The 26,644-nt window shown below is 46.6% G+C and overlaps 1 protein-coding gene across 1 annotated transcript in view; it reads right to left on the reverse strand.

Annotated features, from left to right (window-relative positions):
• TRIO (trio Rho guanine nucleotide exchange factor) overlaps window positions 1-26,644 on the reverse strand; it is a gene marked incomplete at its 5' end in the record, with an annotated part of 348,026 nt that overhangs the window by 200,322 nt on the left and 121,060 nt on the right. Inside the window, 5 exons of the mRNA XM_080803936.1 lie at window positions 3,667-3,789; window positions 5,313-5,825; window positions 8,291-8,483; window positions 14,123-14,237; window positions 23,911-23,985. Of these exons, the coding sequence (XP_080660062.1) occupies window positions 3,667-3,789; window positions 5,313-5,825; window positions 8,291-8,483; window positions 14,123-14,237; window positions 23,911-23,985 (1,019 nt within the window). The remainder of the gene's footprint in view (window positions 1-3,666; window positions 3,790-5,312; window positions 5,826-8,290; window positions 8,484-14,122; window positions 14,238-23,910; window positions 23,986-26,644) is intronic.

Genomic DNA, 26,644 nt, shown 5'->3' on the forward strand with positions numbered 1-26,644 from the left:
TCACCCAGAACCGAGAAAACCCAACACTGCAGGTTTTAACTGGAACCCAGGAACTACACGCTGCACTCGGAGCAGCCACAGGCTGTTCTGTGGGGAAACAAGCTCTCCCGTCTACACCAGCCCAAGCCATCTGGGCGGTGCCGACAGAGAATCCTCTGCAGACAGATCCGCTTCCTCCACAGCGGAGGAGTGGAGGCACAAAAGGGAACAACGCTGTGTGCAAACCTTCAATCAAGTTTTCTATTCTGTGGAAATGCCCATCTTCAGGCCCAGCAGTTTACTGCAAAAATAACAGTGTGAGGCTGGAAAAAAGGACACATTTAGCCCTCAAAACGGGTTCTCGCTATGCTGTGCTCCCTTCCAGCTTCCTTGGCCTTTGAGGCTGCTAGTCCGGCAGACGCAGCGGTGGGGAATGCGCGCCTTCAACATACCCCCGCCTGTCGCTCTTCATCACAACACTGCCCCTCGTCGCCCAAAATCATGCACCCCCGCTGGCTCCTCCCAACTGTGCTGCTAAATCTAATTCCTCAACCTGTCCAAACCTCTCTCCCTTTTTCCTGCCTCCTCTCCGCTCTCGCCGTGGTTCTCTGGGTCCCTCTCCCACCGCACGCACCCCGCGCAGCCTCCTCGCGGTGACCTCGTCTGCAGCCCACCCCGAAGCCCCCTGAAGAAGGTACTTGCCCATTCTTCCTCTGTACCATCTTCTACTCATTTTTTCCTCTCCACTTTGACCCAAATCAAAACTAGATAGAGTCACTCTGGGACTAGAAAGGCACAGACTCCAGCCTCGAATTAGCTAACAGATGATGCTGTCTACAGTGGCAGGGAGAGAGGGCACCCGTGAGGCTAAGACAGTCCACCAAGGCCGTGGTCAGTGGCAAACCGGCCTCCCTGCCTCTTGTGGCAATAATGCTCTAACGAGCATCCTTTAGGCAAAAGTAATGCCCCCTCTTCCCATATGCGTTCTCTCCCTCTAGTTGCAAGTGACCAGAATTACTAATTTTTGTTTTGTATCATTAAAGATGAAAATCAACCCTAACGGTGTTGGGAAGAGCATATGCCAATGCCCTCTGTTAGAACCCAGAGCAGAGCTCTCCATGCAGATGGGTCTGCCATGGGAACCACTGGGGGGACTCATTCCCACTGAGATTCTGTTACGGTGTCCCGTGTCCCTTTCAGATCCTCAACCAGACTGTACTGCGCGTGGAGGGTCTGTGGACCGGACCTTTACCATCATTCCATCACTGATTACACAGATAAAGGAAAGTGCTGGCACACCAACCAATAAACAGCCTCTAACATAAAATATAGAATTCCCCTTGTTAAAGTATCTACCTCTAGATCTTATCATCACAGCTTTTAAAGAAAAAAAAAAAAAGATTTTATTTGTTTGACACAGAGAGAAAGCATGAGCATGGTGAGGGGCAGAGGGAGAAGCAGGCTCCGCACTGAGCAGGGAGCCCCATGCAGAACTCGATCCCAGGACCCTGGGATCATGACGTGAGCCAAAGGCAGATGCTTAACCGACTGAGCCACCCAGGCACTCTCATCACAGCTTTTAAAAGCATCTGCGATAGTACCATGAGTAGAATTGTTGGCATCCCTTAACATGCTTTAGAGACTGGCAACTCGGCAGATTGATATTCAGCATTTTCATTTTATCAAAAAAAAATGTTTAAAACACTGTAGGAAGCACAAGAAAGGGCTGAAAATTAAGAAGTCCTTGCTCTGCATAAAGACATGTCCTAGCTGGGTACCAAGCACTCATGGAGGAGTGGCGGACAAGGAGCCAGATAGGCCTGGAAGCTTCGCCGGCAGCTGCCACCCACAGTGGCACTCCTCCAGTTAAAACTTAAGCTTAGGGGGCACCTGGGCGGCTCAGAGAGTTGAGTGTCTGCCTTCTGCCTTTGGCTCGGGTCGTGGTCCCAGGGTCCTGGGATGGAGCCCCACGTCAGTCTCCCTGCTCAGCTGGGAGCCTGCTTCTCCCTCTCCCCTTACTCATGCTCTCTCTCAAATAAATAAATAAAAATCTTTAAAAAAACAAAAAGAACCTTAACTTAGAAAAATAAGTTTATTGTAAAGAACCAGAAAATAGACTTAAGCCTTTAAAAATAAAAAAAAAGTACATTACTCATACTTTTAAGAGTTTCTTTTAACCATGTTTTTAATTGGTGATAACATGACTGTTAATAATTACCATTTATCAAGTACTTACTTTGCATTGAGCACTATCTTAGTGTTTTAAATATGCAGAGAAAATAAAATTACATCTGCCATGGAAGGCAGATATAATCCCCACTTTACAGATTAGGAAACTGAGGCTTGCAGAGACTAAATGGACTGCCCAAAGTCACAAGGTGACTGGAAGGCTCAGATTAGAAACCTCTGCATTCCTAACCCCTCCCAATCTCCTGTCTTCTACATCATACTTCCCATTTTCTTGACCCTAAATGTCGCACTAATAATGCTGGGGGGTGGGTATATTTTCTGTTCTTGTTTTTCTAAAATATATTTTAGTACTTCTTGTTTATATATTATGTGATACAACGGACTGAATGCCTTCCACCACTAGCTGCGGTTTCAGAATAACTTGAAAAATTGATAAATATTTCTTAGGAAGAAATTCTAAGACGCTTCCTCCACAGGTAACATTTTGGAACTCTTCATCTATGCCTGGGTTTAAAATTTCAAACCAGAAATTCTCTTACCACAAACTCTAGAACAGACACTAAACTTTTTTTGATGGAGTCTATTACAAAAATTGTATTGCTATATGTTACCTTTGAAACTACCTAGAGCACTCAGTTACCCAAACTTTAATTAAATAGCATCTTACTGAATTAATTTAAACAAAGACCCTGTCTTCATCCCGCTTCGGTGTTCAGTAACCAATATTACAAGGCCCAAGAGTGGTTAATTCTCATAAGACTAGCTCAAAGTCCAACCCAAAACTCCTGGTCCCTGAAAAGGAAATTTTCAGAAGGATAATTGTCTACAGAAACATCATATATCCTGTAGAACATAGTGTTTTATTTTAGTTATATTAACTCCAAAAATGTAACAAAAATACTATTTAGAATTGTTTGTTGTTTTCTTTAACGGTCCTACAACAACCCAACACTGGTCACAATAGGCCAGCAGAGTCAAATGCATCAGCCTCAAACAGAGCAGGGTGTTCTAGGCATGACCTATGTCCAGACCCTAGTACTTCAGTTCAGCCTGGAGGGAAATGTCATGTTTTAGGAGAACTGGAGTATGCCCTTGAGGGAGAAAGCAGGCAGGCTGGCTTATTTCTTCCTTACAAAGGGCAGCCAGCAAACTGACGACAGCTCTGCTCAGCACACTTCCTCGGCCACTGAGCAGCTTCTCTGGAGCCCCTACAGGCTCCTAAGAGATCCATGTCGAACTGGCCAAGTAACTGGCTCGAGTTTCACCGATGTGTCTGCTTGTTCTCACACTTTCATCTGCTTAGAGCTTAAAAGAAGCTGTAGGTACTGCTAACACCAAGAACGTCGCGCGCTCGGAAGTCAGCTACCAACACCACCGGTACCTCTAAAGGCCCCGAGTGGCCTCTTGGAGGAGGGCTGGGGCACCAACTGTGTAAATCCCTCCCGTCCGCTGGAATCCTCTCTCATATGCGCCACCTCTGTGCCCACAGCCTCTTACCATGCAGTTCATGGCGAAGTGGTTGTGCTGCGTCTGCAGCTCCATCGCGTGAGGGTGGCTGGTCCCGATCTCGGTGTAGCTGTTCAGAAACAGGCCCTTGTTGTGTGTGATCCAGTCGAACATCTACCAGAATGAAGAAAGACAAGCTGAAGTAGCCCCAGGAGAAGGGATGGCTGCCACAGGCCCAAGAGCAGGGCCAAGCCAACCAAGGGCCGTATCTTTGCTCTGACGACCTCTCGGTCTTTTGGGTCCAAAAAGATCCTTGACTTCAAAGTAAGCTGTTCTGAACTGGCCCGGTCTGCAAGAACCGCATGTGCTCCTTCGACTGATGAGGAATTAAGGGGCAGACAGGCAAAGAGGGTGCTCAGATCCCCCAGACTAACTGAAACCAACCTCTGACTCTCAACCCAGCCTCTCTGCTGTCGTGAACGGCTTCCCTGACCACACTGCTCTTCAGTGAAAGACCTGTTGGGTGAAATTAGGGACTCGCAGGTATCTGGGCAGGTTCTCCTATGCCCACAGATTACGGAGAACAACTCCATTGACTACAAGATCGTATCTGCTTGACAGCAAACAGTATTTTAAAAACCGTGCAAATGCAAACAATAAAATTTACCATAAAAATAGAAAGGACTGGAAAAAAATTTAATGATGACATACATCTCTTACGAGTTTCAATACAGATACTCCCTGGAAAACGATGTCAGTTACGTTGCTCACAAGGAAAACATGAAAGCAAAAGGAAATAACTATCATTATTTGGACTGGTATCGTGACTTGAATCAGAATCCCAGAGACAGTCACCTGTTTTTTCCTAGTAATTGAAAGGAAGATTTTTCCAGTGTCTTTGACAAGGCACTTCTTTAAACATAAGTACGCTGATGGGTAGGTTAAAAGCTTGCCAGACAACAGTAGTGGATTGTCACTGTTTGAAAGGTCCTTTTGTATCAAAGATTAGTGATGTAGTTTTTTTAACATTAGAAAATATTCTCCTGTGAGAAAAACTCTGTGAAAAAAGTTCAATGAGCTCAAATTAAGAGTGATCGGTTCACCCGTGTTCATGGCTTGCAACACAGTCCTCTCAGTAAGTGTTCTGTTTCCACTGCTAAGACAAGAGTTAGCAGGTGACACGAGCATCCACTCGGACCAGCTGTTTCATCTGGAGCATAAGAATAAAATGAGGCCATAAGTAATCACTGCCCGTATTTCCCAGAAGCTATTCTTTTTAACACCTGATTCGTCTTTTATCTTAAAAGCATGGTCAACAACAGATCGGAATGGTGTTCTGTCACTGGCTTCATCGGGGCAAAACACATACCTACGTAATTATTGCTTTCAATCATATAAATTCTGTAAGACGTTCACTCTTCTAACTCAAGATACCCTTCTCGTCTATCTTACAGGCATGCCAAACCACAATGTCAGTCATTAAGAACCCAAAGCTCCTCAGACAGCCCTGGCCTGCACCACGAGGGAAGCTGGAAGGCGGATTTCGGGCAGATCGCCGGAATGAACCAACACCGGGGGCGTGCCTTCCTCCTCCTCGGCTCTCTCTCCTGACCAAAGCAGCCCCCAGCTGCCAGGACCCGATGATCCAGGAAACCCATCCGCGTCTCATTTCAACTTCCCTCCCCCTGCTCCTTTACCTTCTCAGCGTCCTGCTCAAACAGCCTCAGCTGAAAGCACTGGTCCAGCTTCAGTTTCCGTACGTGCCACATCTGGTGCAGATGCTGCCGCGTGGAGTGCAGCCTGTCCAGCATGGCGGACACCTTGGGCAGGAGGCTCTGCAGGTCTGCATTGCCTGACCCCGAGTTCTTTTTGGGAAAGCTGTCACTGCTCTGGATCCTCTGGAGCAGCTTCTGCCCCTCTAAATCCAAGTCTTCTATGGGGGCCTTAATCACCTTCTTCTTCAGCTGGGAATGCTCCTCGATCATACTCCGAGCCCCCTCTAAATCCTGAGGCAATTCTTTCTTGGCCAGGATGTCCTGAAGTTCCTCCAGCCGAGAGAGCATGTGGGTTGCATTGCTAATGTAGTCTTCAAAAGCAACTCTGATTTCAATCCATTCTTCATGGTTGTATTCCAAGCAGCCATCAAACTCGGGAGTTAGCTGAGAAGGATCAACTACTTTGGTAAGGCCTTCTAAAGAGACCATGTTTGTCTTAAGGGGAAAAAAAATCACATATGAGAAAATGAACCCATTTTCTGTGGCCTTATCATAATGCAATTTGCAATACTTACAGATTTTCAAAATGTAAAGCAAGTGATCTCTTTATAGAAAACATACCTTGTTCTGGCCCCATAGAAACAAATGTAGATGAAATTAACATTACCAGTATAGTCAGTGAAACAGAAGTCCATTAGAACACCACGTTAGTTAGAATACCTAAAATTATAGGATGTGTATCTCATGAGAGCTAAAGAAATGAGATTTCTTCCCAAGAATGTGGAAATTAACCCGCTATCTTAGGCATGTTAACTGGGAAAGGTCTTAAATCGCAATACAGAGCAGACGATTAAGAAATTTTACTCTCATCAATGCACTCTTTCTCCTCCAAACCACTCCACCGTCTCACTCCCAACAGAAAAATCTGCAGAGGCCTCCTGCTTTCTCCAACCAAGCAAATGTCCTGTTCGTGGACTTCCACAACCCTGAGAAGTGCCACCTCCCTCTGAGGACACATGTTTGTGAGCTCCTTATTCAGTGACAGACATGCTCCAACCAGACCATGATCACGGCTCATCTTGCCCTACCTCCACCTCCCATCAAGTAGCAGATACTAGGCTATGAATGACTTCTTGAAACTTTCTAAAATATACAAAAGTTAGCCGGACAGGGAGCAGAAGCTCTTGCCATAAAGCTGAAGACAGAGGGGATGTTTCATGCATTGCAATCACCTGTCACAATTCTGAGTAGTAGAAGTTTTGTACATTCCAACTTGCACTACATTCCAATCTAACAGCGACCATGTTTTAGTCCTTCATAATCTAAGCAAAAATCTTACCCTCACCCTACCTATGCCATGTACCACAGGGTTACTATCAATATCGTGCCTCAAGGAAAACACAGGGGCTGGGAGAGGGGTCATTCAATGCAAAGACAAAGTTAAAGGAAAAAGATCTGTAGTCTAAGAGCCAAAAAATAAACCAGAGAAAGGCTGGTTTAGCCCCACCTCTGTCACCTCCAGCCTTAGAAAACCTAGAACTACAGCAGCCCCATGCTGGCTAGCATAAGAACCTGCAAAAAGCAAGAGAGCTAGGAAGAGGGGCCACTCCTAGTCCCGCACTTTTGCTTGCAATGTGACTGTAGGTTCATTTCTATCTCATCTGTCCAGACTTTTAGTAACATCCATGGAACTAGTCACTTCACAGAGAGAGGCTGGTAACGATGCCAAAATCAGACTAGCAAAACTTTTTTGTGCATTCTACATTGCTACACCATTGTTTCTGCTTTAAACACGTATAATTAAAAGCAACACACTTTAAATTCTGCATCAAGAAAATAGTAAGACCCAATAAACTGTTGTCCAAAATGACTTTTTAACTGTGTGAAAATAAAGGCTTATGGGTTTCATCTTTTACCTAAATCTCTTGAATGAAGTTTCAAATTCAAATTAAAACTGAATTCCAATTTCTGATTGAAAATCAGTACCATGGCAAGAGATTTAAAAACACAATTAATACACATGTGAAAACACTGAAAAGTTACCATGGAACATGAAGCTTAAGAAGTACTATTGTGTGATGTGCTTAATACTACTGTCGTTTATCTTAACACCCATGAGGACAGTCACTGACACCTGCTGTTTGGGCAAACTTAAAGAAGCAGCACAAGCTATTTCACCAAATATTACGAGATCTTATTAGAAAACATTCTACTACAGAATATGACATGAATTAGGTTTCAAGCTGGCCAGAACACTTTCTTCCCATAATCATCTCCTTATACTACCTGCATCAAAGCCCGGGCAGAGCCTTAGTAGCTGAAGGCGAGGGGACAGTGGAAAGGAAAAGAAGTTAGCAGGCTGAGGCCTGTGTCACACACCATCTGAGATAGTGACCTAACGTGCTGCTGAATTCCGAACTCTGCAGAGCTTTTAAAGGAGTATCTCCCTTTCCATAAACAAGAGAACGGATGCATGAAATACCGAAGAGATCATTCCCTCCATTCTCAAGGACAAGGTGAAAACTCACTTTCTTCCGGACACGTGAAGTTGGGTATCTCTCCCTAACATTCCCTTATTTCCAAGCCGAAGGCAATGATGATGGATTTGAGGCCACATAAAGCCACCTGGACTGAAGGGTGAAGCTGTTTTATCACGAGAAGTAAGAGGGAGCCTCTTTCTATGGTACACACCTTACACCTCAGCAGCCCCACCGACCAAAACCAAGAGAACAGAAACCTAAGTCGCCCGTGGGTGGAATAATCCAGTAGCGTCATGTCATAAATGAACCGAATTTTGTTTTATTCGGTAACTGATTTTACATGCCATACGTATGTAAGATGTGCCTTTCCCATCTAATATGTGCTTTTAAAAATCTATTATCTAAAATGATGAGGAGAAAGTCAACTTTTAATGATCCACGCCTATTGGTTTAACTGGTCTGGCTACACATGGAAGTTACCTCAAATTCAAATTTAGAACTGCCAAAATTAGTCCTCTGTTTCTGCCAAAAGTTGTCTGGCTTGATTATCAGTGCAACATGAATGCAGCAGGGAAAGGACTCTTGCAGTATCTTCAGCAGAGGCTTAATGGAGTCCCACTTGGACCCACGCATGTCCACGATCACTGTGAATCCTCGCTTGCAGACCTCTTCACTAGAGAAAAAGAAAGAAACAGGTTTAAGCCATGCAACTCCTTCTCTGAGCAGAGTCCCACTGGGTGAGGCTGACTCTGTGACCCTCACCTTGATGTCTGTGGGGCTCCGTACTGTGAGGTGGTGGTGGGTGGGGGAGGGGAGGGGGCGTCTCATCTTTTGCATATTAAATGATCCCACAAACTGTCTAGGAACTATCACAGCAAACGTCCTCGGTGAGCACTAATGGGGACAGACCCCTAACAGTGTGCACAGAGCCCAGGTGGGGAGGGTGACAGACCCATGAACAGCAGTCACAGGAGCCTCCCAGGATCACGGGCACTGAAACCACCCACACCAGTGCACTGGGGATGGCAGGAGCTTTTCAGTGTCCCGTTTTGTCCCCTTTAACTGGTTTGGGTCCTTAGCTGTCCCAGAGGTTCTCCAAGTATGCTCCACTGATCCCTGGGGCTCCTTTGTGCCCTTCTGGCAGGGTCTACTCTGAAAAGGGATTTTCACAGTAATGCTAAGGCTTATTTGTCTTTTGCACGCAGTTGCACTGGTGACACAAAAGCCATGGTGGTGACGAGGCTGGTCCTCAGCACCGGCCAAGCCAGTGCTAGAGCCTCTGCGTTCTCCCCCTCCACGTTCTGGCCAATTTAAACAAAAAAGCCAGTTTCTCTTAACAATGACCCTGACAAAGCAATAAAAATTATTAGTCTTTTTAAGTCTCAACCCCTGAGTACATGAAAAATATAGGCAATGCACTTCTGCCATAAAGAAAATCCAAGAGTCAAAGTGTCCTTAAACACAGGTGAAAATACTCAGTCACACTTGGTCATAACTTCAGTGTTCACGGGGAAGCTTTTAGGAAGGCTCTGGCACAGCCTTCCACGTCTGGAACAACCATAACCCTGTTTTGTGGTGGATTCACACAGTCCACGCAGGCGTCTGGTCCTAGCACCAGACGTGAGCCGGATAATGACTGAAGGAAGGGCTCTGGACACACACCTAAGACCCTGAGTGGGTAATGACAACTTTTTCACCCAGCGTGAATGTACTGGGCCCAGACAGTGGAAAGACATTGGACATTTTTCTGCCTCAGGTAATCACCTGAGAAACTAAAACCTATTTATAGTTATAAACTCATATTAAAAAAACTCAGAAAACGAATCTCTGTCATTAAGTGTTGTTAAAAAGCCAAAATAAATTAAGTCAAAATTAAAACCAATTTCATGCTCTCTTGCATTAGCTCACACCTTCACCCTTCCCTCCCCACCCCTGCAGAACGCCATTCTTTTCCTTATCTTGAGGCACACCATTACAGTAACTCGCTCCAAATTTCACAGACATAAAGTTCTTGTCACTGCTACACCCATGTAAGAGGCATGTCACAAAAAAATTCTACAAAACAAGTCTGTGGGGCTAGAACCTGAGTAGGCAGCAGCACAGGTGCTGGAAACATGGTGTGGCAAGCCATCACGGGGACACAGACTGACAGCAGCCCAGCTTCCCAAAGGCGGAAACCGCCAGGAATGGTTTGAAGACCACTCCTACATGAATAGGAGCTCCAAATGAGTTAATGCTTGGCTCAGGCTCCTCTCATGATACCGCTTCTCCGTGTCTCCAGTAGGTCCAGGTCCATAAACCAGGGAACAGCACAGCACGGACCTCCTTCACAGATCCTAGAAGCAAAGAGGGCTTCCAGAAAGGTCTCCTCAAGTCTCCCAAGTCACTGACATGGAGCATTCTGGGCCTCTTAGGGCTCTGATGGGGTGTGCAATCTGGCAAGACCAGCCAGAGCATAGGGAGCCTGCCCTCGCAGAGACCCTCTACTGCGGATGTCCTATCTGCTGCCACACTCCAAAGGCGGGAGACCACATGCCAGGCCCCTGATGGCCTCAGTGGGTGCTGTCTGCTAGACGGACTTCAGCAACGGCCTTCGCCAGATCAGGGTACGCTCTCAGGCAGACTGTGTCTCTCCTCACAGAGCGCGACACGGTGTGCACAGAACACGGCACAGCCCCTCCACTTGAAAGGGGCTAGAAAGGCATCCTGAGTAACTCCAGACTCAACAACAGAAACACGTCAGAGAACACCACACCAGAGGTGCCTGAGCTTGCACAGTTCACAGAAGGCCTCACGATCCACCTTCCTCCGTAATCAAACCGACCACCCAGTGACTTCTAAATAATGAAAATCGCACATGAACTGGGCTGGGAGGGCACATCCTTTCAATCCGTCTCTTTACCCAGTTAAAAGCCAGTCCTTGTTCAGAAAGCGGTGACTTGCAAAGATTCCCAAACCCAGTTCTATTCAGGAGCAGCTACGGAACGTGGGCAGCTGTCTGCAGGAGAAGGCGCCCATGCCACTCCTCCACCAGAAGACACCGCTCGCTGGGACATGTGACCATCCACCAGGTATTCCGGCAGTTTCCTCTAAGAACCTCATTTCATCGTGAGATAAAGAAATGTTAGATAAAATTAACATCCCTTCTCAATGCTGGTCTCTGAAAAACAGAAATGCTCCTTAGTTTCTACATGAAGAAAGTGTCTTTTAATATGAATGTTCACAAACGAATCAATTTAAGTCTCACATTATTTTGCTAGTGACAAAAGAGTTTATCCGTGTAGCTACTATAAATCATCCTAAAGAAGGCAAAATGCTCTAAAACATAATTAGTATACCTGTAATTCAAACAATAAGAGCAATAAACACCTAGAGATGTACCAAGACCGATGTTATTTTCATCACTGTGTGGGAATCCCAATTAGACCACCAAGAAGTTCTACTGTGACTTGCTTCTCCTACACATAGTTAATGGAAACTTTCTTCGCAAATTGATTCTATGAAAGTCACTCCATTACTCCAATTGCTTTTATTTTTTTTTTAAGATTTTATTTATTTATCTGTCAGAGAGCGAGAGAGAGGATAAGCAGGCAGAGAGGCAGAGAGAGAAGCAGGCTCTCCGCTAAGCAAGGAGCCCAATGTGCGACTCGATCCCAGGACCCTGGGATCATGATCTGAACCAAAGGCAGCGGCTTAACTGACTGAGCCACCCAGGCATCCTGCTTTCATTTTTTTTTTTTTAAAGGAGAGAGAAGGAAAGGGAAGGTGACCCAAGTAATAATGCTCAAACTACTCATCACCGCTCAGATCACACTTACAATTACCTCTGAGGGCCACATTTTAAGAGGCACACAGACAGAGGCCATGCAGAAGAAAAATAAGATAACTGGGCTCTAGAGCACATGTCAAAGGGAAAAATAAAAGAAGGGTAGTAGGACAAATGGAAATTATCGTTCTTTTTCTGAGGGAGCTACCCTGTATCAGGCACTACACTGGGCATGTGCGTACAGAATCTTACTCCACACTCACAATGATCCCAAGAAGTACTCATTACTATCACATTTCACAGATCAGAAAACTGATAAAAGGAACAGCTGGTCTGATTCTGCTGCCCATGCTTTCTGGATAGTGTACTTCTCCACATCTGGGAAAGTGGGGCCCTGCAACTATCCAGCTTGGGGGTGGCAAAAGGCCACCGTAATGCCACAGAAACTGTCAGGGGTAATGGACAGGAAAAGAAGACTCATGACCCCCAGGACGATTTATACGGCTCTGGAACTATGCCAACAAAAAATCAGACTTAAGTGCAAGCAAACCCGCAAGTCAAAAAAAAAAAATTCACACCATCATTTTGCTGATGATTTTCTTGGCCTACTGCTCGGCTCTAACAAAACAATGTTCCCACTACCAGGCGCACAGTGGGGCGGAACAGCTCCTGTGAGGTCAGGGAGACCCACGGGTTCTGTTGCCGCTTCTCTCCATTTGAACCACTGTGAGATTTCCCCATTATCACTTGAGAAATGTATCATTCACGTGTTAATCCCACTTCTCTTATCATTAACCCAGGACAAGCAACGTGACATTTCTTGTCACTTGGAATTATAAATACAAAAGCAAACTTAGGTGATGAAGTGGCAGTGCTCGACAATGGGGGGGGTCACCTTCCACGCTTCGTATTTCTAACAGAAATGATAGGAGGCTTGGGACTTTTTTTATTTTAGGGGAAACTTAGAGAAAAACAAGACTGGCGACACTCATCATCACTGACGCTGGATGACGGGTATGTGGACGTCTGCTGTGTTATTCTCACTACTTTTGTGTATGCTCATCATAATGAAGTTTTGTAGGCTCAAGAGGATCATCCCGATGATCTAAAATATACCTAAATCAAATGTTTTACAATATCAATGAAATAAAAGAAATTTTTAAGTTACAATCAACCGAGATTTTTAAGCCAAAAAGCCAGTTGCCGCAATTATATAGTCATTCCATAGTAACACTATATGACAAGTATCTCTCCGACTGGCAGAGATTTTTACGTCCTCCCTCGTGCTTCCGCTTCTTCTTCCATCAGCAGCACAGAACCGAACACACAGAGCTCCCGAAGTGGTCGCTATCAACTATATTGTTCTTCAGAAATGATAGTGAGTAGTACAGAACCTCTGAAGCCCTTTTTAACCCCGTGGTTTCAACAGTTCAACTGCCCGAGAAAACACCGGAGTGCGGGGAGAGAGCGAACGTTCCCGCATATTCACGCAGGACTCTATCGCGTGGTCACGGACGACGCAAAGCGGTGGCTTTCTCGGAAACGACACCCAAACAGGCGTCAGCAGGGCGGACAGTCAACAGCCAAAGACCCACCTACGGGCTGGGTCACAGCGGGGCACTGTGACTTCCCTGCCTGGGGCGGCTGAGGAGGCCAGCAGTATCCCAGCCCGTGTGCCGTGGCAGGTGCAAAGCACTCCGCTCAGCCTCCGAGAAGCCATCAGCAGTGCCACTGACCGCCTTTAGGGCTGCTCTGCATGACGTGTCCATGACGTCACGGTCCCCCCACCCCCCGGCCTGTGTACAACGACCGGGTTTTCCTGCACACGCGCCAGTCCCTCTGACGGCTCCTGGCCCGAGCACATCGATGACGCCCCCTTCCCCGCGCCCGTCCTCCCCGCAGGGAAGCCAGCGCCCCCGCCCAGACGCGCAGGTCCCCGCTGCGGGCGCGCCGACCTGCTCCGCCTGCATCCCGGCAGGATGCTCGTTTCCAAAAAGTCACCAGGAAGACGAGGCTTCGCCCGGTCTCGCGGCGCCTCAGCACCCGCGCGAACAACCGCCCCGTCACGAAGGGGGTCTCGGACTGAATGGCGCTGCCACCCCTGGCCCATCAGCTGGGAAAGACCCGCGATGCCTCACAGACCTTACTCACGCCACAAATGCAGAGGCTGCTTCCCAGAAACCGAAGCGGGTAACGGAGGCAGAAAGGTAACATCGGCAACAGCCGCCGTTTCTGGTCCCGCGGGGCGTCGCGGCCTCAGAGACCCCAAGAACGGTCCGCCTGGGGCGCCGCCTCCTCAGCCCAGCCCCGCCGTCCCCCCCACAACGCTCTCCAAGCGAGACGCGTACCTTCTCGTCCCCACACCCACACGTGTCGTCAACGTGACAGAACGGTCACAAAACGGAGCGAAGGGCAGAGGGGCCGGTGCCCGTTCTGCACCGGGTGGGCGGCGTGGACCCCAGGCCGCCGCGCGGCTGCTCCCGGCGGCGCGGTGTCCCGTCTGGGATGGCCCAGCAGGGACAAGCCCCGCGGCGCCCGCGACTCACCTCGGGATACAGGCGAGGTAGGAGATGAGCCTGCGGAGGTCCTCCTGTCGTATTCTGTCGTGATTGCTGCGCGCCGGGAATGTTAGGATGGGGCCTCCCCGCTTGTCTCTGCCACCTGCAAAACAGCATTCGGAGCGCGCTTAGGCGCAAACGAGCGCACAGGACTCCGCGGGCCCCGCGGGGGCACCGCCGACACGCAGTCGCCCGCGCACTTGACCTCCACCGGCTGCGCGGCCAGGAACGAGCGTGTGAACCGCAAGAGTTGGGCTCTGGGCGGACACCCGCTGGGCTACCTAGTCCCCTCCCAGGACTCCGGACAACAGGCCTGAGTGCCGTGGGCCACGTGGAAGCTGTGAGAAAAGGCGCCATCTGTACCTTCCCGTGGGTCCCCTCCAGCGTCACTTTTACGCGTGCAGAACGTTTCCACGTAGGTGGGCGCCGTTGCCCTGAAACCGCGGCCTCTTCCGCCTTCCCAGGCCCTCCCGTTGCCCCCCACACCGCCCCCTCCTTCCCGCCCCGGCATTCTAAGCTCTCTTTGCTATCAACCACATCGGATTTTGTTTTGTTTTGTTTTGTTTTTTAATTTGACAGAGATCACAAGCAGGCAGAGAGAGGGGGGTAAGCAGGCTCCCTGCTGAGCAGAGAGCCCGACACCGGGCTCGATCCCAGAATCCTGGGATCATGACCTGAGCCTAAGGCAGAGGCTTTAACCCACTGAGCCACCCAGGCGCCCCACCACATCGGGTTTTAAGTCTTAAAAGAAAGAAACAGGAACGGACTTCAAACTTCATGCCGACGATGACCTTCATCATCTGGGATCTAGGGCATCTTCCTCTCCTGAGAGCAGCACCTGACCCCAGTGGTCAAGCCTCACCAACCTCTCACACAAAGCCACACAGAGAGACTGGCATTTAAGAATTTTAAAACAGAACTAAATTAGCTTGAGTTTAGAAAAATTATATCAAATACAAAGTATAAATGTCGGGGGACTGTCTTGGCATAGGCAGATGTAACCCTCATGAACACACATACAATCCTCATGAGGCCTGTGGGTATCACTGAATACTTCCGGTGAAATTTCCAGAAGTATTCTATTACTCCACCAGTGTTTTCAGAAAATAAAACAGAAGGAAAATCTAGCCTTCCCAAGAGGATCTTTCCTTCATTTCACAGCTCTGGTCATGTGTCCTCAGAGGTAGAGCAGTAAGACCACAAAATTCAAGTCACAGCATGAAACCCTTCATTATTTTCTCATCTTATTTACTTCATTAGCAGAGGTAAAACTAAAAAGCAAGCAAACAATAACAACAAAAAAACCGGGTTCTCTTCTTTTAGAAAAGCCAAAAAAGGATTCAGCACAAGACTTTGGCATTTTAAAAACATATTTCACCACTATGGATTTTCACAATTTCCTAGAATGATTAATAATCCCTCTGAACAATAATGAAACTCAATTTTGATTCTGAACACTTAAAATGATCCACATGTACTGTCAGGTCATGCAATCTAAAAAAGTGTTAAATTATTTATAAATCCAGTAATTCATGTATTAAATGGGAACAACACAAAACCACAGCCACTGATACATGCTAGGTATGGTATCAAGTCCTTTACATGTGCTCTGATTTCAACAGCACATTGACCCTGTCAAGAGGTTTTATCCTTCCAGCTTTATAATTAAAGATACTAAAGCTCAAAGTGCTTAAATAAAGATGGGGGCGGGGGGGGGGCGGGGGGACTGCCTCCTAAGAAGAGCATGCAACTCCTGATCTCAGGGTCATGAGTTCGCATGCCATGTTGGGTGTAGAGATTACTTAAAATAAATAAATGAAACTACAAAAAAAAAAGAAGAAGAAGAAAAGAAAGAAAAAAAGACAAGGAGACTATTTCACATGGTCATAGGTGGGTTCTGTGCCCTCAACCTAGTGGCTTTAAATCTCTCTAAAGTAGTGAAATGTCAGGACAACTGAATGATGGCTCCTGAGCTTTTCAATGAATGAAAGGTACTATTAAAAGTAAGCAGTTCTGTTAATAAATGCCAGAATGTAATCTTCTGAAATATCAGATAGTATTTTAAGGGTCAAATCAATGGTCCTAGTTTTGGGGGAATAACCTTTATCCCCAAGATAAGAAAGGCGCAACAATTCAGTATTTTTTTTTAATCTCCCAACATCTTTGATACTTTCCAAAAAGAGACTCAGTCTCCTTGATCAAAAAAATGCTGTGTTTTGGGGAGCCTGAGTGGTTTAGTCAGTTAAGTGTCTGCCTTCAGCTCAGCATCTGCCTTTGGCTCAGGTCATAATCCCAGGGTCCTGGGATCAAGGCCCGCATCAGTCTCCCTGCTCAGCGGGGAATCTGCTTCTCTCTCTCCCTTTCCCCCTGCTTGTTCTGGCTCTCTCAAATAAATAAAATCTTCCAAAAAATATAGTGGTGGGACGCCTGGGTGGCTCAGTTGGTTAAGCGGCTGCCTTCGGCTCAGGTCATGATCCTAGCATCCTGGGATCGAGTCTCACATTCGGCTCCTTGCTCGGCAGGGAGCCTGCTTCTCCCTCTGCCTCTGCCTACCACTTTGTCTGCCTGTGCTCGCTCTCTCTCTCTAACAAATAAATAAGTTAAAAAAATATATATATATAGTGGAACACCATATTTTTCAAAAATTTGAGTTCTTAAAAATACAGTATGATATTTGGGTTAAAATACTCACCCCACTTTTGATAAACAGAACAGCATCTAACATTTTTCTGGACCACCATTCTGAATTTTTTTAAATGCAATGTTAATATCTGATTCAGCAGGGAGACTAGATGACAATGACCCATGCTCGACCCTCCTCCCTCTGGGGTCATCATATCTCACCAAGCAAGCAAAGGAATGCTCCACGGTGGGTGTGAAACATAGACTCCAAAGCCTGCCCATCAAAGACACTCACGCAGGCAATCAACAGGTGTGCACACCACACGCAGCCGTCGGCTCACACAGAAGTGAGAAGGAAACGCAAGCGTGTGCACAGGTCCTGACTGCCTGTTGTCCCGCTTCACCTTTTAACTAGAGAGTCCCCCCAGCTGGTAGCGCTAATGAGGTGTCCCCTGAGAGCTGCCAACAAGCTCATCCACCAAACAGGCTCTCACTTAGGTCCTAAAGAAAAGCTTCCATACACCCAAATTTGACCTTTAAGAGGAAGAAAAAAAATTCACTTTGTCTTTTTTCCTTTTCGCAGAAAACTCACTAGAATAGTTTTAAAACGTCATCAGAAATCACTTATGAAGTAAAAACTGCATATTCTTTATTTAAATAATTTAATGATTGGCCTTCACTTGCTACTCTCTGCAGCAGGGCGCATCTTCCAATGACCTGTGGTGTGTCACCGTCAGTGAACGGCAGGTGCCCAATCTCCATCTGCTGACCCTCCCAGGGAGGTTTAAAAAAGAAAAACCTGAGACCCAAAGGGACACAGTATTAGTTCAAAGCATCCTGGTCTCTGAACCTCGAGGAGCCTGAAGTCAATGCCACAGCTTTAACACGGTGCCAGTGTCACAAACGGGAAGGCACACAAATGAACGCTGCCCGGGCTATGAAACAGAAGAGCGACTGCCTGGAAGTTCTCGTTCCGGAGCCAGCAACAGGAGTGAGGCTGCAGCTCATGGAGGCTTCGCCTGCTGGATACACTCGGACAGATGTGACGTCCACCTGCAGCCCCAGGAGGAGGCAGGTGGGACACACGGCGGTCCTGCTGCACAGACGGGAAACCCAGCGCCTGGGTTTCTACCATGAAAAGGGTAAGAAATCCATGTCCTGCACCTACTAATGTCCACTACATCTGAGAGCGGCACAGCCTCTGGACTGCTCCACACCTGTCATCAAATCTAGCAGCTCGTTAAGGGTTAGCTGCCTGTCCAAGTGCTGTTGTAGTCAAACCAAAACCAAACAGAAAGTGTGGTTTTTGTTCATAACGACACTGTTTATTTTCAACTCTTACAATTCTCCCCAAATCCCATTATATTTCTGCAAGGCACCTCTCCCCTTCTAGTACATCATCTGAATGACACAGTCTTTCCCTTTGTCTGTCCCACCCGCTAAGTGAAGTTCTACGGAGGCAGGCGTGTCTGCTCATTCACGGACATCAGTACACATCCACAAGGCCTCGAAAGAGACCAGAACAAAGAGCATACTTGATACATACCAGCTGAATGAATGGACTCCTCATCTGTACTCCACACAAAGGTAATTCAAAATACCTACCATCGGGATCAGGAAGCTAAAAACAGACGTGCCTGATGAACTTTCCTATAGAAACACAGAGGTAGGGGCGCCCGGCAGGGGCGGGGGCTGGGGGGTGGCACGGTGGGTTAAGCTTCTGACTCTTGATTTCGGCTCAGGCTGTGATCTCTCGGCTCAGGTCGTGATCTCAGGGTCCTGGGATCCAGCCCGGCATCAAACTCTGCGCTCAGCATCAAGTCTGCTTGACATTCTCTCCCCCTCGCCCTCTGCCCCTCCCACCTGTGTTCTCTCTCTCCCCTCCCCTCAAATAAATGTTTTACACACACACACAAACACACTAAACAGAGGTTCTGGTCAACATGAGAAAGAAAGCGGAGAAAGTCCTGCATTATGGTCCCAGCTATGTGTGTGACCCTTCCTCAAACCCAGTGAAGCCTATTTTCCTCTTCTGAAAGGGGAAAGCCCAGGGCACTTGGGTTCTGGAGCAGCACGGCCCAGAATGACCACAGAAGCAGCTAGCTTCAGAGCTGCCCCTGTTTCTTTAAATCAATTAAGAACTCACCTTTCGTCCTTCTCTTCAAAGGCAGGCATACCTGCTTTGAGGACTATGAGGTCGATCTCAGTGAACCAACTGTATTTGTCTTGTATGGCCCTTGTCTGAATTTCTGGATTACAGTACAATTTGGAAAATGATTCTTTATGCTCCCGCCCCTGCCCAAAGAATGGTCTAACTCACTGATCATGAAAAGCAGAGCTTTACAAAGGAAGCTCTGAAAAGGCACGGTTTGTGAAGGAGAAATTACAGCTGCCACCTATTAAGGCAACTAAGTCAACTAAGAAAACTCTGTTACAAAGGGGAACTCCGGGCCACTGCTCTAGGAAGGCGGAAGGAGCAGCTCCACAGCCCGGTACCCTCCCACGCCCGCCTCCTGCAGCCCCGTCCTGAGAACTAGTATTTGGAAGGAAGACTCTAAGGGGACTCTTGACGGGGCGCTTGGAGAGCCTTTGGCAATTCCTGGTCTCGGTCTGTCACCGTGGCCTCAGACAGTGCCAGGGACTAACGAGAATCTCCAAGATGGATGGGCGGTGCCCCCTTCTCTTTCCAGAAAATGCAGAACTCAGCAAAACTGGAATAAGAGGAACTATGGTCAAAAGCCCCGGTACTAACAGCAAACCTCTGGGCAATCAAAACCCACACTCCCGTCGACACCCACACTTGCAAAGGTGAATGATGTTCACCTTGCCCCGCCCCCAAAATTCCTTCTGAAGAAGCAATCCAAATGTCTATCAATAGGCAGCCAACAGAACCAATATGCTATATACCCACAATCCAGTTTAAACAACTGTAAAAGCAATGTGGCATCTCTGTATGTACTAATACTCTGTTCTCCAGAACACCGTTAAAATGAAACCATAAGCAGAGAAAATGGTCCATAAATACATGACTGTTTATCTCGGGGAGGCAGGAGAGAGCTCCTGTTTTACAAGTATAAGAAAAAAACAAAAAAAAAACTAAAGAAAACAAAAACAAAAAAGGTTTCCTTTGGTGGAGGAAAGGCACGGGGTCGATGAGGCAGGGAAAAAAACTACATTTCTTTGTACTTTAATTTTTTTCTAGTTTTTAATCCTGGAATGATGTATACATTTTACTTAATACTGATGCAAGATTAGGTGGTTGTTTTTTTAAGCTTTAAAACTATAAAAATGAAATGAAACCTATGATCTGGAGTTTCAGGTTGGCAGGAACTTGACCCACACAGAGAGGAGCTATTCTATGTCATTTTAAAGCACGGTAACAGGACCGTATGTTCCTAGGGGCATATACCCTTAGGACAACAGAAATATTAGGTGACATCTGGTAGTCAGTGCATGGCAATAACATCAGTATTACAATGTGAATAAGCAATTACGTTGAGGAGGGTAGGAACGTGGATTTTTAGTGTAAGGAAAAAGATACAAATTTAAACTCAAAGAAAAATACCTTTAGTTCTAAATCTGAATTAGAAACTTTAGTTATGAAGTCATGACGTCCTACTTAAAAAAAATTACCTAGACATGTATTTCCTAGATGTGTCCACTGAAGAGCACAGAAACGGTGACCTAGCCAGGAACAGAGAGCTCCCCTAGCACCTTGCGCCTTTCTCCCACACAAAAGAGCCAGCACACTTTGGAGAGATGGCTGGCTCCTGATGCGGAACAGGGACAGACGAGCTGGGCCGGAAACATCCTGTCTCATCAGCAAAAAGAGAACCTGTAGGGCTGTACTGCATGGACTCAGGAGCCAATCTGAAGACACTCCCATTGGATCAAAGACAGAAAATTTTAACTTCATAAGAGATTTTGAAAAATTGGCAATTAATTGAAACACATCAAATATTAAAAAGCAAAAGCTTCTTTTTTTTTTTTTAATCAGTCTGAAATAACTAATGGTCATTTTTCATAAGACCAAAAACTGGTAAAGGACAAGAATCAATCATTTAACCTTCTTTTCTTGTATTAACTGTGTTCTCAGGATAACCAAGAAACAGATGATGGGACATTTTCTTTTTTTTTTTTTTTTAGTTAATGGTTTGTTTTTTTAATTTGACAGACAGAGATTACAAGTAGGCAGAGAGACAGGCAGAGAGAGAGAGGAGGAAGTAGGGCTCCATCCCAGGACCCTGGGATCATGACCCAAACCGAAGACAGAGGCTTTAACCCACTGAGCCACCCAGGCGCCCCAATGGGACATTTTTTTAATAAAATATTTAAGTTGATGAAAAAGAAAGGAAGTAATCAGAATGTTACTATTCTGTAACTGTGAGAAAATACTAGTTCTAAACCATGATGGTCAATGAATGCTTGACATCATAAAAAAGAAACAGCCAGACTCCCCCAGTAAAACTCCCAGTAGGACTATCTGCCACCACCCATTAAGGATTTTTGCCTTCTTCGTACAAAATCTTCCTACAAAAAACAGTACCTGGAGATGAGACTGAGAATCAAAAATATTCAAGTTCAAAGAATCCCCACTGGGTTTTTAGAGCTTTTGACCTAATAAGTATCTCAAGGAATCGCTGATCTCTTGGCCTGCTTTTTCAAAGCCCTAGTTATTCCACTTAGATTTACTAAAAGCTACTCATACAGAGAGCTTTTACAAACGTACCACAATAAATATCCCCTAATATTTTAAAAAAAAAAAAAAATGGTGTGAGAGGAGAAAAGTAGATTAGCAGTTGCCCGAGCCACGTGGTAGAGGAAATGGGGCCTGGGCATGGGGCTCTTTTGAAGGTAATCAAAGTGTTCTGGGATTAGACCATGGTGATAGTTTCACAACCTTGTGAATACCCTAAAATCCACTGAAGCATACATGTTTAAAGGGTAGATTTTATGGTTGTGAATTATATCTCAATAAAACAGATCTTAGAAATCAAGATCAGAGATATAAATTTTTCAAAGATTTATTGCTTCACTGTAAACCTTTTACACACATAAAGAAATCACTATGCAAGTAACAAATTTGTTTTTAATTTAATGGGTTTTTTTTTCCTTTTCCCTTCCTAAACGAAATAACAGCAAGCCTAAAAAAAATCAGCAAATGACATCAGCTAACATAACGTGCCAATTCTGATCATAAAGTAGGAAATACTATAAAATTGTGGTGGCAGCTACCAACTTCACTTAGCCAACACAAATGGCAAAAGTCCCACCGTATCTGATACTGAAAAAATGGTTCCAGATTAGTCTGCTGCCATGCACAACTTCCCTCCCCACTAAAGAGATCCAACTTTAATGAACCCTGCAGAATTCAAGGTTTGAGTAAAGAGTCATGACAAACTCTGAAAGACCGATGATTTTATTTCTTTGATTAGTTAAAAGGGAAACAGTTTTAATTCTGATAGTGACTTGGACAAAAATGACATCAAATGAGGCATTCTGTATTAAATGCCCAAGAGAAAATGAGTACAAATAAAAATCATCAACCTTAACCTTCCCCTGCTCTGGACATGCCTGTCTCTGCGTGTTTAACCAAAGAAGCAAGTGCTCTCACCACAGATGCAGACATTAGACATAAAAAAAACTGCGGAACATCTGGAATTGGCTCTAGGCCCTCCTGCGGACGCCTCTGTCATTTATAAACAGAGTCTTTTCACTATAATAACTTTAAAATCCATCTGCAAACTACAAAATCAGGAGTTGACAAAATGCAGCACGAGTCCACTTCATGCAGTCTGTTACTAAGTGATTAGGAAAGCGCAAAGACTACTTTCAAAACTCCGTGTAACAGAAGCCAGGAGGGGCATTTTCTGCAGCATGTATTCCCAACTGCCGAAAGCATCCTCTTCTTTCCATGAACTTCTATTAACAGTCCAAATGCATTCTGAATTAGACTCACTTGAGCCAAATCATCAAACAGGGTTTAGGAGGGGCACCAGGAAACACCACTGGCCGTCAAGGTGAGATTAGCAGCAGCATCACGGGGAGCAGTGTCCTAAATACAGCCCCGTTCCACAGGCCAAGGGGACACACCCAACATATAAAAGCAGCTGGCGGTGTTATACATTTAAAATAAAATGTGTTCAAAAGGAGACATCAGATCAGCATATTATGCCTGTCTGAGAAAGATAAAAAATTATCGGGGAAACACATCCAGGAAGACTGTCTGAAAGTATGTGACAATCCACACATTCACTTCCTGCTACAACAGAGCAGAAAACTCTGCAGACCTTTGTTTTGTAACAAGTGAACTGGGGCAAAAAAGGTAAGACACCCAATGGCTCTTCTGTTCATCTAGGAGGGAGCCCTCAAAGAAACAGCCCCAAAAAGCCCAAGGCGGACCCTCCAGTGCCCCAAAGCCCGAGAGACTGGCCGAGACTGTCCTCACCCCGAAGGGCCAGGCTGTACAGGTAAACGGAGGACCCAGTTGGCAGAAGATCAAGAGGACTTTCAGAGTCTGTAACACGGGTTCTAGGAACTCCAGGGTGAGGGGACAAGAAACCAAAGCAAGGAATTTGGGACACATCCAGTAAGGCCACGTTCCCATCTCTTCCAGGAAGATGATGGACTTTTACTTTTTTTTTTAAAGATTATATTTATTTATCTGACAGAGAGAGAGAGAGTGGGAGAGCGCACAGGCAGGAGCAGCAGGCAGAGGGAAAGGGAGAAGCAGATTCCCCCACACTAAGCAGGGGCTCGATCTCAGGACCCTGAGATGATGACCTGAGCCAAAGGCAGACACTTAACAGACTGAGCCACCCAGGTGCCCTGATGATGGACTTTTAAACTTCTGAACAATCAGTTGTTTTACTTAATTAATTGAATGAGGAAAAACATCAAATGTCTGTCAAGTGACAGACACAAACATATCTTACTCCCCAGTGCCATCTGACTTATACTGTGCCTACCCACTAGGAGAAAATACTTTGGGCACTGCTTTCTCAGGAAAATGCTGTAAGAATAAAGTAATCAAAGATCTACTGAAACACAGTGGTTTTATGTGTGTGGCAGGTGAGTTACTATGGTATTTCAGACTCTTGACAATGTATCAGAAGCAGAAGAAACAGTAAGCAGATTATAAAGTTCAACTTTACCTGAAAGGTACGCAACTTTTTCCTTTAAAATTGGCAAAACATCCATAGCTTTCATTTCATCATTTTTTCGAAACCCTGAAATACATAAGGAGAAATTCAAGTTACTAGGTTGCTCGAGTGACATTTAAACTTCTTACCCCGTCTATCCAATACCACCACAGAAGCTTTACTCATACCCATTAAATCAGCTTTAGAAATAGCATTTCAAAGCATCTGAATTCTATGAAGGAAAGGCCATGATCACAGAATTATTTTCTATTTTAATGTCAAACAGGGATTTGCACACAGACCCAAAGGCTCCGGTACCAAGCAGGCTCCAGGCCACTTGTAGCGATAAAGATCTGGTCCCCCAAAACACAGGATATGAAACCAGTCCAGAGCGTTTCAAAATTCTTCGTCTGGATCCTGTAGATGAATGCAAATAAAGCAGCAATATCATGTTTTAAACACAGATATTGGTGGCACACTGAAGCCTCTAGGGGGCGCTCAAAGCCGCCTCGGCCTCCTCCTCGGGGCCTCCTCCTCCCAGAGTCCAGAGTGGTTAAAAATAAACAGTGGCAGTGAGGAGAGCACGGATTATAAATAGCCAGGGACTGGCCACAGCTCCCTTTAGGCTCTATCCTTCCAGGCTTTCTGGGTCATGCCCCCCTGGAGGAATGTCACTGGCTACTGGGGTAAGATGGCCCAGTGCCACCTGCTTCGGAAGGCGACTGAGACCCTCTTCTCACTGTGAAACTAACTCTCCCCACAACCAATATTGTCAAAGGCAAGTGGAGAGATAGATCACAGAAGGGAAGCACGAAGTAAGCAATTGAGGCCAAGCCAACATCCGTCTAAGATAAGGAATTCTCAAAGCCCGAACGTGTCTGGCCCGGCTCGCCAGGGCAAAGGCCCACATGGGAATCTGGGGTCAAAAATGTTCATGCTCATAATAATGCCTCGGGATGTTTCTCCCGGAGGTCTCAAACGGGAAATCTACGTTCAGGATGCTGGCCATCCTCATCAAAACAAGAAAATATCATGACTGGCTGAGTAATCTCTAGGAAAAATAAAAGACCACTGCCCCATCGCTATTTTCCTGTTTGTTTTTGCTAAAACGGTACAAGGAATGCTCCAGAACGGTAGCTTGGTAACACAATGCAAGGTGCAGACCTGGATTGGGAGAGCAAGGAAGGCTCTCTCTCAGTGACCTGGGGCTTTCTGTGACATGTCTGAGTAGCCCCTGAGGGACCAGGCCTGCCTGCCACAGAGGAAACCTATAAAAAAGTCACCAGTCCCAAGGCTGCAGAGTAACCCAGAGCAGGGCGACATGCTTGGGCAAAAGGGAATGGCACTGGGAGCGCTGGACTGGGGCTTGTAGCCTGAGGACAGGGCGCAGGCTAAGCCGCATGGAGCTGCCCACACAAGAACCCGACGCAGCTCGGGGCAACCTCAGCTGAGGAGAAATCGTGGGAAGGAGCGGGGGAGCCCCAAAGTCTGCATATAATCTTGGCCCAAATCTCTGGCTCTCCCCTGAGCCCCGCTTGTAGGAGGCAAGCTCCAGGCTAAAGCCTGGAGCTTGTGTCTGACTGAGATTCGTGCTAGGGCCCACTGCAGGGGATGGGGATCGTAGCTCGCGTCCCCCCAGATTAGCAGCCTGCCAGAGCAAGCAAACAACAACAAAATCAGCACTTTGGGGAAAGATGTAACAGAACCCAGCCCTGCAGTACAGCATTCATAGCAGCATAGAATGACAAAATTAATCTCTCCCGTGTGCCAAGAACGCAGTTCTAACAGGATTAGCCACGATACGGACCATCACCAAAGACACTGCACAAAGACAGCAGCAAACACATCCCGAGGAGGACCCCAACGTCCAGGAGATACGGCGGCATGACCTCTCTGGTCATGTAAGGGCTCAACACAGAACCCACAGCTCTGTATCATCGGGCCATTTTGCTTTCCAATATACCAAGCTTTGTGCTGGCAACACACCAAGCTTTTAAAAACAGTGGCTATTTATACAAGGCCAAACAAGAGCCAAGAGTTCTGCAATTTCATCCTTAAGGTTCCTTCAAAGCTCTTGAATGGACACAATCTAGTGTCAGCGGTGGCTGGTAATTCACCGGACGCGTCTACAAGGACAGATTACATCTCAGTGCCCCCTGGGGCGGATCTAGAGGTGTCGCAGGGCAACGCAAGGAGGAACTGGGCAGCACGGCAGCCTGCAGCCCCCGTGACGACAAGCTTATAAATATCTACGGCAGGGTGCGGCGCGGCACAGAACGTTCCGCAAGCGGCCGGGCGTGCTGGGGAGCCTGGACCAAAGAGGAGGAAATCGAATGACAGAACAGTAGGAAGGACTGAGCCTTGACTGTGGATTCCAAGCTCCAGGGATTTGAAAAGAGGATCCCCCTCCTGTTGCTACCAGATAAGAAAACACACGTTTTTCCCCATCCGCACACGGTCTCTGTCCCCACAGATGTCCTGGCCAGGACACAGCTAAGCCCTCCGAGAAGGCCCGCCGTTGACCGCAGTCCTGGGCCCCACACACAGAAATCGAGCCCCACTTGAGGGTCTCCCCCGTCTCACACAACCCTCGGCACGCAGAATGTCCCAAGCCCGGTGCCGGCCCCTCACGAGAGGACTACATGACTTACGCGGCAATCCCAAAGCATCCTTAGCAATTCCGGCTGACTCTCTGAAAAAAGCCATTTATTACCACCCTTTACAGAGTGGGTGACGGAAGCTGCCC

Source organism: Martes martes, assembly GCF_963455335.1.
Source record: "Martes martes genome assembly, chromosome: 5".
Classification (NCBI taxonomy): domain Eukaryota; kingdom Metazoa; phylum Chordata; class Mammalia; order Carnivora; family Mustelidae; genus Martes; species Martes martes.